The 12,118-nt window shown below is 39.6% G+C and overlaps 1 protein-coding gene across 3 annotated transcripts in view; it reads right to left on the bottom strand.

Annotated features, from left to right (window-relative positions):
- The window catches only part of Magi3 (membrane associated guanylate kinase, WW and PDZ domain containing 3), a 264,809-nt gene that overhangs the window by 17,734 nt on the left and 234,957 nt on the right, over window positions 1–12,118 (bottom strand). For all 3 annotated transcript variants that reach the window (XM_063226000.1, XM_003479237.5, XM_063226051.1), the window contains exon 16: window positions 1,733–1,918. In XM_063226000.1, the coding sequence (XP_063082070.1) occupies window positions 1,733–1,918 (186 nt within the window). The remainder of the gene's footprint in view (window positions 1–1,732; window positions 1,919–12,118) is intronic.

Genomic DNA, 12,118 nt, shown 5'->3' with positions numbered 1-12,118 from the left:
AACACTGTTTCTCACATTGTAAATGTGTACTAAGTATTATCTTTTTTTTTTTTTTTCTGATGAGAATGAAGCAGAGACCTGAATGAGTGAGCCAGGCATGCAGGTCAAACTATGATAGCTATCATCACATGAGTACCTTTCAGTATCTGTGTGGCTTATATACATTCTTACCTTTAATCTCTGCAATAATCCTAAAATAGACATTACTAGTTATACTCTACAGATAAAAAAGATTAAAAATTAGAAATGTTAAGCGGGCTGGGGATTTATTTAGCTTAGTGGTATAAGCGCTTGCCTTGCAAGTGTATGGTCGTGAGTTCGATCCCCGGTACCAATAAAAAAAAGACAAAAAAAAAAAAAAAAGATCTAACTAGCTATCTAGTAGGTAATGGTGAATTGTGTCTGTATTCCAAGTTCCTCTGTTGCCGCTGTTCAGGTGATAACAGAGGGCTCAGAACTAAAACCTCTTGACTTTTACTTTGCTCATTCATTTGTTCATGTACTTTTTCCTAGAATTCAAATTCCCTCAAAAAATATTTTTTGAGCACCTATTAAGTATAATAACCAACCACTAGCAATTTCTTTGTATGCAAAATGTAAACCATTAAATAGGAAGAGATACCTTCCAGAATGATGTTTCTGAGTGTTTGGAGACACAAGACACCTAAGAGAACTTGGGCGGGTAAATTTCAGATGCAGAATAGGAGAAGAATCGTAACACATACCCATGCAGAGAGCAGGGGAAGCCCTGAGGTTTCTGTGAAGGAAGAGTACAGAAAGGAACCCACAGGGTCTAGGTGGTATGGGAACACACCAGGAAAGCGGAAGTGGAGGAGGGACAGGCCCTAGCACTGGACAGGACCTCTAGCTGCAGTCTAGGACTGGATAGAAACTCACACACAGAAACATCCAACACAGTACCTTGAGAAAAAACATTTATATAGTGTGTCGGAAATAAAATATGAGAATGGAACAGAAAAAAGGTAGATGTGAGAAGTACTCAAGACCTAGAAACTGACTAGATAAGAAGGTCATGGGGGAGAACAGAGCATGAGTAAAGAGTAAGGAACTTTAACATGAAAAGATGGGGTCTTCATAATTCGGTTTTTGTTTTCTCCTCATTAGTTTTGCAAAATTGGGAAATGAGATGAGCACTTCATAGCGGTTACTTGGGATTCATAAACAAAGAACATGGACTGGTTCAAAATGGTTCCTAATTAGAAATTTTTAATGATTAAAAAGGCAGCTATAATCAAGGCAACGCATTATTCCAGAACTGCCATTGTGAGTTTTATGCCCTATTTATGAGCTTTCCTGCATGCTCTTCCAACCCTCTTTTAGAAAGCAGCTGCCCAGGACAAAGCCCTGCCTCAAGAAAAGGCATGGCTGGACACAAAAGACTTGGTTGCAACAGTGACTTTCTTTGAACTCTTAAAGATTTTCTTTAACTCAAGCAGAGACTTGAGACATTACTGTAACAAAATAAGATTGGAAAAGTGTTTCCAATCTTTTACTCCTAGGTGCTTGCTTCTCTAGCACATAAATAAATGGCCATCACTTACTAGCTAGATTCTTTGTCTTGAGCACCTGACAACTTTATAATAAACTGTCTTTTAAGTTCATTGAGTGGAAAAGGCAAAGAGACTCCAGAGTATATAAATGAATGGTTCTATCACTGCAGTTCTGCGCCTCTCAGATCAGCTTGAGGAAGACAAGTCTACCACTTCCTTACCTTCTTCAGCAACTACTGTCAGTGTGACAGTGACCCCGGCGTCTTTGATCAGCTGAACGATGCTGTCATGGGATAGTTCAATAATGGACTGACCATTGACCGCTGAGATGTGGTCTCCAACTTTCAGTTTTCCACATCGATCAGCTGGACTTCCTTCTATGACTCGGCCAATTTTATGAGGAATAACTGAAAAAGAACGCCAAGTTTTTCAGTTATCCAATGTATCTACTAGTGTTAGGTTTATCATCATCATTATTTAAAAGTTCAACATAATAACATTAAAGAAATGTCTCCACAAATATAGCAAAAAAGCTCCACACATCATCATCCTACCCAGAGGCAACATTTTCAAATCACCTCCAACTATGACTGCGTGAATAGAGCCTTTTGTTGGGGGAGCTGGGTATTGAACCCAAAGCCTAATGCATGCCAGTCAAGCACTCTGTCACATCCCCAGTTCTTTTTATTTTGAGACAAAAGTCTTACTAAGTTATCAGCACTGGCTTTGAACTTGCAAAGCCTCCTCCCTCAGCCTCCAAGTACCTAGGGATTGCAGGCATGTGCCACCATGCCCAGCTTACTTTTTACATAGCTGTAATAATAAATTTAGTTCATAGTTTTTGGTTTTTTTTTTTTGGTACTGGGGATCGAACTCACGATCTCGCACTTGCTGGGCAGGTGTTTATGCGATTAAGCTAAATCCCCAGCCTATGTAACCATAAATATAAATAAATTTCTTTGTTGTTTTCTACATATCAGAAACTCTGGTTGCAGAGTCTTTTTCCCCTGAAAGTCTCTGACTCTATTTTTAAAACTTGACAGGGACAATGATTATTCTGTTAAACAAAAGAGCCAAAGAGCATCAAACTAAGCAGAGGTGAAGGTGAGGCAGGGAAAGGGGCCAGAACCCACTCAGGAAAGCTGGAAATGGGTGCATGGAACTGACAATGGAGGAGATCAGATGTGAATGAGAGAGACTTGTAAGGAAGCTGATGTGGTGAGAGAACTGAATATTCAAGACCCTGGAGGACACTGCAGCTAAGCGCAACAAAACATTCCTGCCTCAGCTGTGAACCCTGAAGACTCCATGCGGGTACCAGGATGGAGATCCCTGCAGAACACCCCAGAGGTGACACAATCTAGGGATTGGCATCACTGTGTCCTTCAGTCATTCCCAGAAAAGATCTTTATCTTTTACCTTTATTTAGTCCCCGAAACTGGCCAAGGACCACACAGCCCTTATCAAGCCTCTTCCTCCACCATCCTGCCTAAGACTTTCCAATGCTGGCCAGGTGCCAACTGGCCTTTTCCATGGGCTCTGCCACAAAGTCTCAGTGCTATCACCTTTATCAGGCTCTAGCTTGTCCTGTCATTTGGCTACTCCTACCAAGACCTCAATGTACTGCCCTTTTCCAATTTTTGTATCATTGTCCTAAGTTTTTCTGGGTAAGGGCCTCTGGTCTCACTGATACTGATGATCTCTCTGATCTGGCACCTCACTGTGCAGGCCATCAGTGTACATCAAATTTTAGCTATTTTAGAAACTTTTATGAGACCCTCTCTGGCTCTGCTGAAAGACCCTTAATGCTGAGAGTGGTGACACACACCAATCCCAGCTACTTGGGAGGAGCATCACCAGTTTGATACCAATTTTATCTCAAAAATAAAAGAATAGCTGGAGGTGGAGCTTAGTGGCAGAGCGCTGGCCTACCATGTGTGAGGGCCTGGAGTTAATTCCCAAGGAGGATACTTACTCCCAAAAGGAAACTTTTAAATAAATATAGGTCAAACTCAAGTTTAGGATTCAGGGGCTGGGGATTTAGCTCAGCAGCCTAAGCGCCTGCCTGGCAAGTGTGAGGTCATGAATTCGATCCCCAGTACCACAAATAAATAAATAAATAAATGCTTAAAAAAAAAGTTTAGGATTCAATGGTTACTGGTCAGAAATTGAGGTACAAAGAAATAAATGACTAATGATTAAAATGAATCCTAATTAGTTCTGCACAGAAATTAATTTTTATTTGTGCCTTTAGATTTTTTCAAAATTCGAAAGCTGAGTAGAACCAGAACATTCAGTATTTAATGTCAACATTTTTTGGCTCACATATAAAATTCTCCCCTGAATGCACAGAGCTGTGCCTCACACACCTGAGGACACTTCTCAGTGCTCCTGACCTCTGGCTCTCACTGCTGAGGGCTGCTCCAAACCAGCTGGTAAGGCTGGCTGTTACCACAACTGAAATGAGTTTTTGGACACTTGGGAAATTTTGCCAAACAAAGTACTTGGCACTGTGGGATAAGGACATGTGTTTTAGGAAACAAATGTTCCTTCTGCATTCCCTGAGAATTTTCTAGCCTAGGTCAGTAAACTTACCAGGTACTTGAGTTCTTGCTGACGACTGATTGATATGAATAGGGGTAATTAATATTTTTATATGGCACTATGAATTGCATTTAATTTCCTTAGTAAAACACTCCTTACTAGCATTTCTAAATCAGACCTAGGATTATGTTAGGCATATTATGACAGTCCTTTATTTAATAGACCAAGCAAAGTTATTCTTTTTTTTTTTTTCCTGTCTTTTTCGTTTTTATCATTACCAGGGATCGAACTCATGACTGCCTGCTTGCAAGGCAGGTGCTTGTGCCGCTGAGCTAAATCCCCAGCCCCGCAAAGTTATTCTTGGTCATGACTTATGGCCCTACAGACGGAACCTGGGCTCTTCTAGGCTCATACAGTAGAGATTTTAATCTTAAAATAGGGAAAATTAATGTTCAAAGCAAGTATCTTTCAGCTATGAATTATATCAAGTTCTTTGACTCCATTTTCCTTGCAAATACAGTGAATAAACATCCCAGCGCAGCCTGGGCCACGTCCTGTTGCCAGGCATTATGAGCTGACTCACCAACAATTGGAGCATTTCAGAAACATGGGGAGGATCACACAGTGGCCCTGTGGTGATTTCTTTCTTTTTATTAGTATGTACATAATGCATCATAATCTTTTTTTATCCCTTTTCTTTCCCTGCCTTCATCTCTTGGTCCCTGTTCCCTTTTGTGAAAGATCTATCTTCCTATCTTATTCATTTGCCTACAAATGACTCCTTTATCCTTCCTCACAGCAAAGTAGTACACTACTGTGGATGAATATCATACTTTCTAAATCATTACTGTCATTATTCTCCTTCTTATAAAAGATTTACACATACATAGGTCCCCTGAGCAGCAACCTGGCAGATGAAAAGAGTCTGTTTAGATGGGTGAGCATCAAGCCGAATTAACACCTTTAGTCTCTGCTGCCCCCTTTTTCACCATGGGAAAGTGGTCCGCACAACTTCCTAAAGGGTCAGCTGTCTGGGTGGAGCATGGTGAAAGCAGTCACACTGTTACTGTCTGGTCACTCCATACAGCAGGCACCACAGTAAACAGCTCAGACTCACAGAGACCGGTTGCAGAGTAACTAATTTTGAACACAGTCTGCCTAGTGAGCTGGCAGATTTCTAGGTATTCTCTCACAGTACTCACAGCTATGAAAACACCTAAGGCCCTGCCTTGTTTCTGTTGTACATGCAGTCCAGGATCACTCACCATAAGCCACCTATTCTGTTTTCATTCATCTCTGTCCTCAAATGGCCACAGCCAGGCTTCTTCCACAGCTGTGATCACCTTAATGCTCTCAAACATTTTTCCCCCATAAAATCCAAGGACAGCAACTGGAAATACACTCTTCTCAAAGAAATCTTTGCAACCAGAACTGAAAACTAAAAGCCTCAAAGTATCAGCAAAGCAAAAACAAGTGTGCCTTTTTCGCCTTTAGAGAGGCCTTCTAAAGTACTGCGCTCATTTGGTGCTTAGGCTCACAGTGAGGATGATGACAGGATGGGGCCCCAGTGGAGAATCTCAGAACTTTATAACTGGGACCAGAGACACCAGGAACTCTTCTGAGACATGTGTCACCAGAAAACACGTCACTTAAGAAGAAAAAGTAATCTATTTCAAGCAGTTCTACAAAAAGGCCCAGAAAGGAGGCTTCATGTGACAGGATTCCTGCCTTTCCACCTGTGCTGGTGCCCTTCCAAACTGGGCCATCTTTGTTGACAGAGATTGCAACTATGGCTCAGTTCTGGGAGTGGAAGCTCCTTCTGTCCCTGACTGCTAGACTCTCCTAACAGAATGGACAAATAGCATTCTAAGAAGAATGCTTGAGTCTTCAGCATTTTGTGAGATTATTAAATAGCATTTCAGCAAAATTGTTAGTCTACTTTTGCATCATGATAGAAAATCTCAAGTAATTTATATAAGGTTGATCAACAAGATAAGCCTAATTTACCATTCAGGCTGATAATTAATGAGCTGCAAACACTTGTTTTTCTGCCACTTTAGGTGTTGTTTCAATTTTACATTTTAACTGGGTTTTTTGCCCGTCTCATTATCAAGTAATTCATAAATGTTAAAGTTTCTTTTTAAAAAGAAGGTTGCCAGGCATGTCGGTATATGCCTGTATTCCCAGCTCTTTGAGGCTGAGGCAGGAGGATCATGTAAGCCCATAAATTTGAGGTCAGCCTCTAGTTTGGGAGAGATATCATCTTGAGACAAAACAAAATAAAACACAAATACTGATAAAGAGCAAAGAACCATTTTCAAAGTAAAGTTGATAATAACAATGTGTTGTAGTCAGGGGTTGCAAGGAGAACAACTACAAAGAAAGTGCAGAAAATCTGTCCCAACAGACTTGGAAAATCCAGCCAAAGGCCTGGATCTCATAAAAATAATCTGTATGAAGAAAGTGCTCTAAAGGATACAACTGCAAGTATGTTTAGGTGTGTAAGATAGAAGACCGTATTACTAAGTTTTTGTTGGATCATTGAACACAACTGTTTGCAGTCTCACTGTTTGAATGTCCACTTTGTATGCTTTAATTTTGTAACTTAAACACCTATTTCTAAGATAACAATATATAATCTATTGACTAGTGACGTCTTCTTTTTTTTTTTTTTTGTCTTTTTCCTTTTTATCAGTACCGGGGATCGAACTCACGACTGCCTACTTGCAAGGCAGGTGCGATGCCGCTGAGCTATATTCCCAGCCCCTGACTAGTGACTTCTTACTGTTTATTTTTTTGAAATTCTGTATTAATTGTACCCTTTTACTGTTTTGGTTTTTTTACTTTAAATAAAATTAAAAAAAATAATAATCTGTATGAGTTCAGCTGAAAACCTAGAGCCCATGACAATGATCCATTCAAGTCTATCCCAAGGATCTGCACTGGGAATGTCAGCAGTGGAAGCTAGAAAGTCTAGGCCAGTGGGGTGAAGAATCTATGCCAGCAGGTCGATGGTTCTGCACTGGAACAAAGAAGTGATGCTCAAAATAAGGACCAAGGCTTCTCTGAAAAGTACCACAGCCATCCTCAGTGACAAGGTCCCAAGCTCCTCCGATAATGAGAACAGCTGAGTTCATCCAGGAAGCCAGCGTGACAAGCTTCTCTTGGAGATTAAGCAGCATACATCTTCCCTTCCAGAGCCAGGAAGTGATGCTCAAAGTAAGGACCAAAGCTCCCCTAAAGTGAGCTGCAGCCATCCTCAGCAATAAGGTCCTGAGCTCCTCTGATGAGTTCGTATCAGAGAGGTCAACATGACACACTCCTCCAGGCCTGTTGTGCTCCACAAAGCACAACAATGATGCTCTCTTCCTCTTCAAGTCAGTTCAGCTGATGTTTAAGGTGATCATCTGTGTTTAATTCACCACACAATGGTAGCCACTAACATGTACTGGAGGTCTGGCTACAGGTCTTACACAACTATCTCTCCACTGTGGAGTTCCTGGCAACACCCAAAGGCTCAATGTCTGACTCAGGAGGAAGACTGCTAATTCTCAGAAGCCAAATGTCTTGAAGATGAGATGCTTTGCTAACTGCAGCAGAGATGGACCTTATGAGGGAAATGAGGGTGCTCCCCACGGGACAACTGGATAAAGGCTAATAATTCAGCAAAACTGTCACCATGCCTTAGTTGCCTTGCTACCTAAAACAAACATTTGTGTTCAGCAGAATATTATCCCTTTATTGTTCCTCAATAAATGTGGGAATTTCAGTCAGTTCAACACTTCACTCTATTCCAGTCAAGTCCCTGGTTCCTGGACTGATACCCTCTGTCTCGCACGTCTTCATTCCTCTCTCTAACGGTTTGCTCACCCAAACCTGGCGCTCATGAGCACAGAAGTTTATCATCTTCCACACTGTGCAGTGTAAGGAGCTTGCCCAAGACCAGATTGCCATCCAAAGAGACACAGAGCTTGACTCCAAGTTTGTTTAATACTTAAGTGACATGTTCGTTTTGTGTGTCTGTGATAAATGGAAGCTGAACCCAAGGACTTTGCACTGACTTATATCCCCAACCCCATCCATTCGTCCATCTAGCTACCTACCTACTTGTTAGAAACAGATCTCACTAAGTCACCCAGGCCGGGTTAGACACAGTCTTTCTGTCTCAGTCTCCCAGAGTGCTGGAATTACAGGTATATAACACCATCTCTAGCTTAAAGACCTTAGGTTATTCAGAGATTGAACATCTACACACAGAAAACTGTCAAAAAACAGTTATTTAAATGAACAAAAGAACATTTTCAAATTTTAAATACAAACAACTATGAAAATATGCTTGAACATATTTAAGTAGTGCATCTTCTTACTGAATTCCTCAACATCACCTAGTTTTATGATGAATATTAGATTGCTCCTAATCTTTGCAGTGTTAGAGAGGGAATATTTTTAATATAAAAAGTGATTCTCAACACAAGAGTAATCTTTCATTATTTCTGTTAATGTGAATGCCTGGGATTGTTGTGTGATGTCAGAATGACAATATGATTATTTATTCTAAATAATTGTTTTACGAAACACTGATTTCCTAAGACATAACATGAAACGACCTACAAGCTTCCTTCCTTTCATTTTTCTGATATAGGCCACATAATCATCCTCATAGCATCAGGGACAGTTTCAGTTCCAAGCGTTACCATAGCAACTGCTTTCAGAAAATGGAAACTAGTATCAGTGAGCAGTGAACTGATACTATAGCAATAACTCATCCAAGTGACAAAATTTTTTCCTTTATACTTTGCATTAATTTCAGCAAGATTTCAGTAAATTGGTTTGGTTCACAATACTTTCCTGAAAATGTTTTCCTTTTACTAAGGTTTTAGTGACCATCTAATCTAAAAGGATCTAACTGCCCAAGATAAACTCAAATCCAATAACAAAGCTAGAATATGGTTTACATATGGTCAAAGATTTTTATCATTTGATATCCAAAAATAAACAAGTATGATACACAAATACGTTTTCATCTTCTATTCAATTGAATTTTGTAATTATATTTAAAGAATATTTTTCAGGGGGGGTGCCTGCATCCGTCTCCCCGTGTGTCTGGAGGACTGTGGATATCTCAGCAAGCAGGTGAGCATCGCAGGTTCCAGAGGCCCTGCGGCCTGCGGTAAGTGCTCAGTGCACTCTGCCCCAAGCCCAGACTGTTTGGGACCCTCCAGGCTTCTGGGTACAGTGAAGTGCATAAGTGGTTTGAGGCATCTACATCCGCCTCCCCATTCTGGCTGCGCTTGTAGAACTGTGGAGCTTCCAGCAAGCAGGTGGGTGCACAGTGTCCCTGAAGCCCAGCTTATCTGGAACTACCGAGTTCTAAACAGGCAGAAGAGGGCCATTGGTTCTAGATGCCCAGTGGCTTGGGGGAACTGGGTGCCAAGTCCCAGGAGCTGGGAACAAGTGGATTTCCAACAGACGCTGAGCAAGCTTTCAAATAACACCTGAAACACAGAAATATAGGAAAATGACAAAACGAAAGACCAAATTACAACCTCAAACCTCCAGCCCATCTCAAGAAACCCTAGGAGTGATTTATATAGAAGAAAATATATGCCATTCACCTCAAATAGCGGACATAATAGCTACTGAAATTAACAAGCAACTCCAGGAAGCTTTAAAGGAATTCAAACTCGAAATAATCTCCCAGGTAAAAGAAGAAATGATAAAAGAAATGAAAGAGATGGTGAACATATTTAAAGAAAACACAGTTAAAAAATTGGAGGAACTAAACAAAAAGATAGAATCCCTAGATGAGCAATATAAGAAACAAACAGAATACATAATACAGATACACAGATATATACAGGAAATAAAAAACTCCACTGAAAGTTGAAAAAACCGCCTCAATGAAAGTGAAGATAGAATTTCCGACCTTGAAGACAAGATTGTAGCTAGTGAACAGGAAAGGAAAGATCTTTTAAAAATAACAAGGAATCAGGAAATAACAATTCAACAACTGCAAGATGATGCAAAGAAAAATAACATAAGATTGATAGGGATTAATGAAAAAGAAAGGGACAACATAAAGGATGTCAAGAGGATATTTAGAGAAGTAATAGATGAAAATTTCCCAAGCATGAGATCAGAGACCGACATCAGGATCAGTGAAACATATAGAATTCCAAATAGTCATAACCAAAATAAAACTACACCCAGACATACAATAATCACCATCCCAGAAATCCAACACAAGAATAGATTATTAAAAGCTGTCAGAGAGAAAAGACAGACCACTTATAAAGGAAAACCTATCAGAATCACAGCAGACTTCCCAGCACAAACAATAAAGTCAAGAAGAGCATGGAGTGAAGTATTCCAGATCCTAAAGCAAAATGATTTCCAACCTACACTGATGTACCCTGAAAAACTATCATTCAAAATCGATGGTGAAATATGATACTTCCATGACAAAGAACAGCTGAAGAACTTCATGAACACCAAGCCAACCCGGCAAAAAATATTGAGAGACAGTTTAGATACACAAAGAAAAAAACCACTAAGCAAAGCAGATAATTAAACAGAACAGAAAGGTAAAGATGCAACAGCAGAGAGATAACATGTCAACAATAAACCAGCATTTAACAGTTATAACCATTAATGTAAATGGTCTCAATGCACCAATCAAAAGAAACAGACTAGCAGAATGGATCAAGAAACAAAATCCAACCATATGCTGTTTACAGGAAACCCATCTAACCCAGAAGGATACTCACAGACTGAAAGTCAAAGGATGGAAAATAATACTTCATGCAGCAGGAATCCAAAAAAAAAAAAAAGCAGGAGTAGCTGTTCTGTTTGCAGACAACATGAACTTTAAACCAACAATGACCATAAAGGACAAAGAAGGTCACTACATACTCGTTAGGGGAAAACTCCAAGAGGAAGAGATAACTGTCTTAAATATATATGCACCAAACTCCAGAGCACCCAGTTATATAAAACAACTATTAACAGAAATGAAAATTCAAATTATCAGTAACACAATTGTAACAGGAGACCTTAATATGCCATTGACATCAAGAGACAGATAAACCAGACAGAAAATGAGCAAAGAAGTAACAGAACTGAATCACACCTGCGAACAAATGGATTTGATAGACATATACAGAATGTTCCACCCAACAACATCAGAATACACATTCTTCTCAGCAGTACATGGATCATTCTCTAAAATAGACCATGCAAAAGAGTTGAAATCATCCCTTGCATGTTATTGGATCATAGCGCTCTGAAATTAGAAATTAATGATAAAAGATACTGCAAAAGTCCCACAAACACATGGAAACTGAATAACACACTCTTGCATAATCAGTGGGTCACAGAAGAAATTAAAGAAGAAATTAAACAATACCTACAAGAAAATGAAAATGCAGATACAACTTACCGGAATCTGTGGGATGCAATGAAAGCTGTCCTCAGAGGAAAATTTATTGCACTGAGTTCCCACATCAGGAAAACAAAACGAATACAAATAAATAACCTGATGCTACACCTCAAACAGCTAGAAAAAGAAGAGCAAGTCAAGCCCAAAGCCAAAAGAAGAGAGGAAATTATAAAAATCAGAGCAGAAATCAATACAATAGAGACTAAGAAAACAATCCAAAGAATCAACGAAACAAAGAGTTGGTTCTTTGAAAGAATAAATAAAATCGATAAGCCCCTAGCCAACCTTATTTAAAAAAGGGAAGAAAAAGCTCAAATTCATGCAATAGAAATGAAAAAGGTGAAATCACTATAGACTCTACAGAAATACAGAAGATCATCAACACCTATTTTGAAAACTTCTACTCTCAAAGGTTTGATAACACAGAAGAAATAGACAGATTCTTAGAAACATATGAAGTATCAAAGCTAGATCAAGAGGATGTAAAACTGCTGAATAACCCAATCTTTGTTAATGAAATTGAAAATGTAATTAAGTCCTTACCTACAAAGAAGAGCCCAGGCCCAGATAGATTCACTGCAGAATTCTACAAGAAATACAAAGAAGACCTAATGCTGACACTCCT

This window comes from Cavia porcellus, unplaced genomic scaffold (genome assembly GCF_034190915.1).
Source record: "Cavia porcellus strain 051 isolate PalLab524CR breed Dunkin Hartley unplaced genomic scaffold, mCavPor4.1 scaffold_1, whole genome shotgun sequence".
NCBI lineage: Eukaryota > Metazoa > Chordata > Mammalia > Rodentia > Caviidae > Cavia > Cavia porcellus.
The sequence above is the reverse complement of the archived record's forward strand: the minus strand, read 5'-3'. Positions and strand labels throughout refer to the sequence as shown.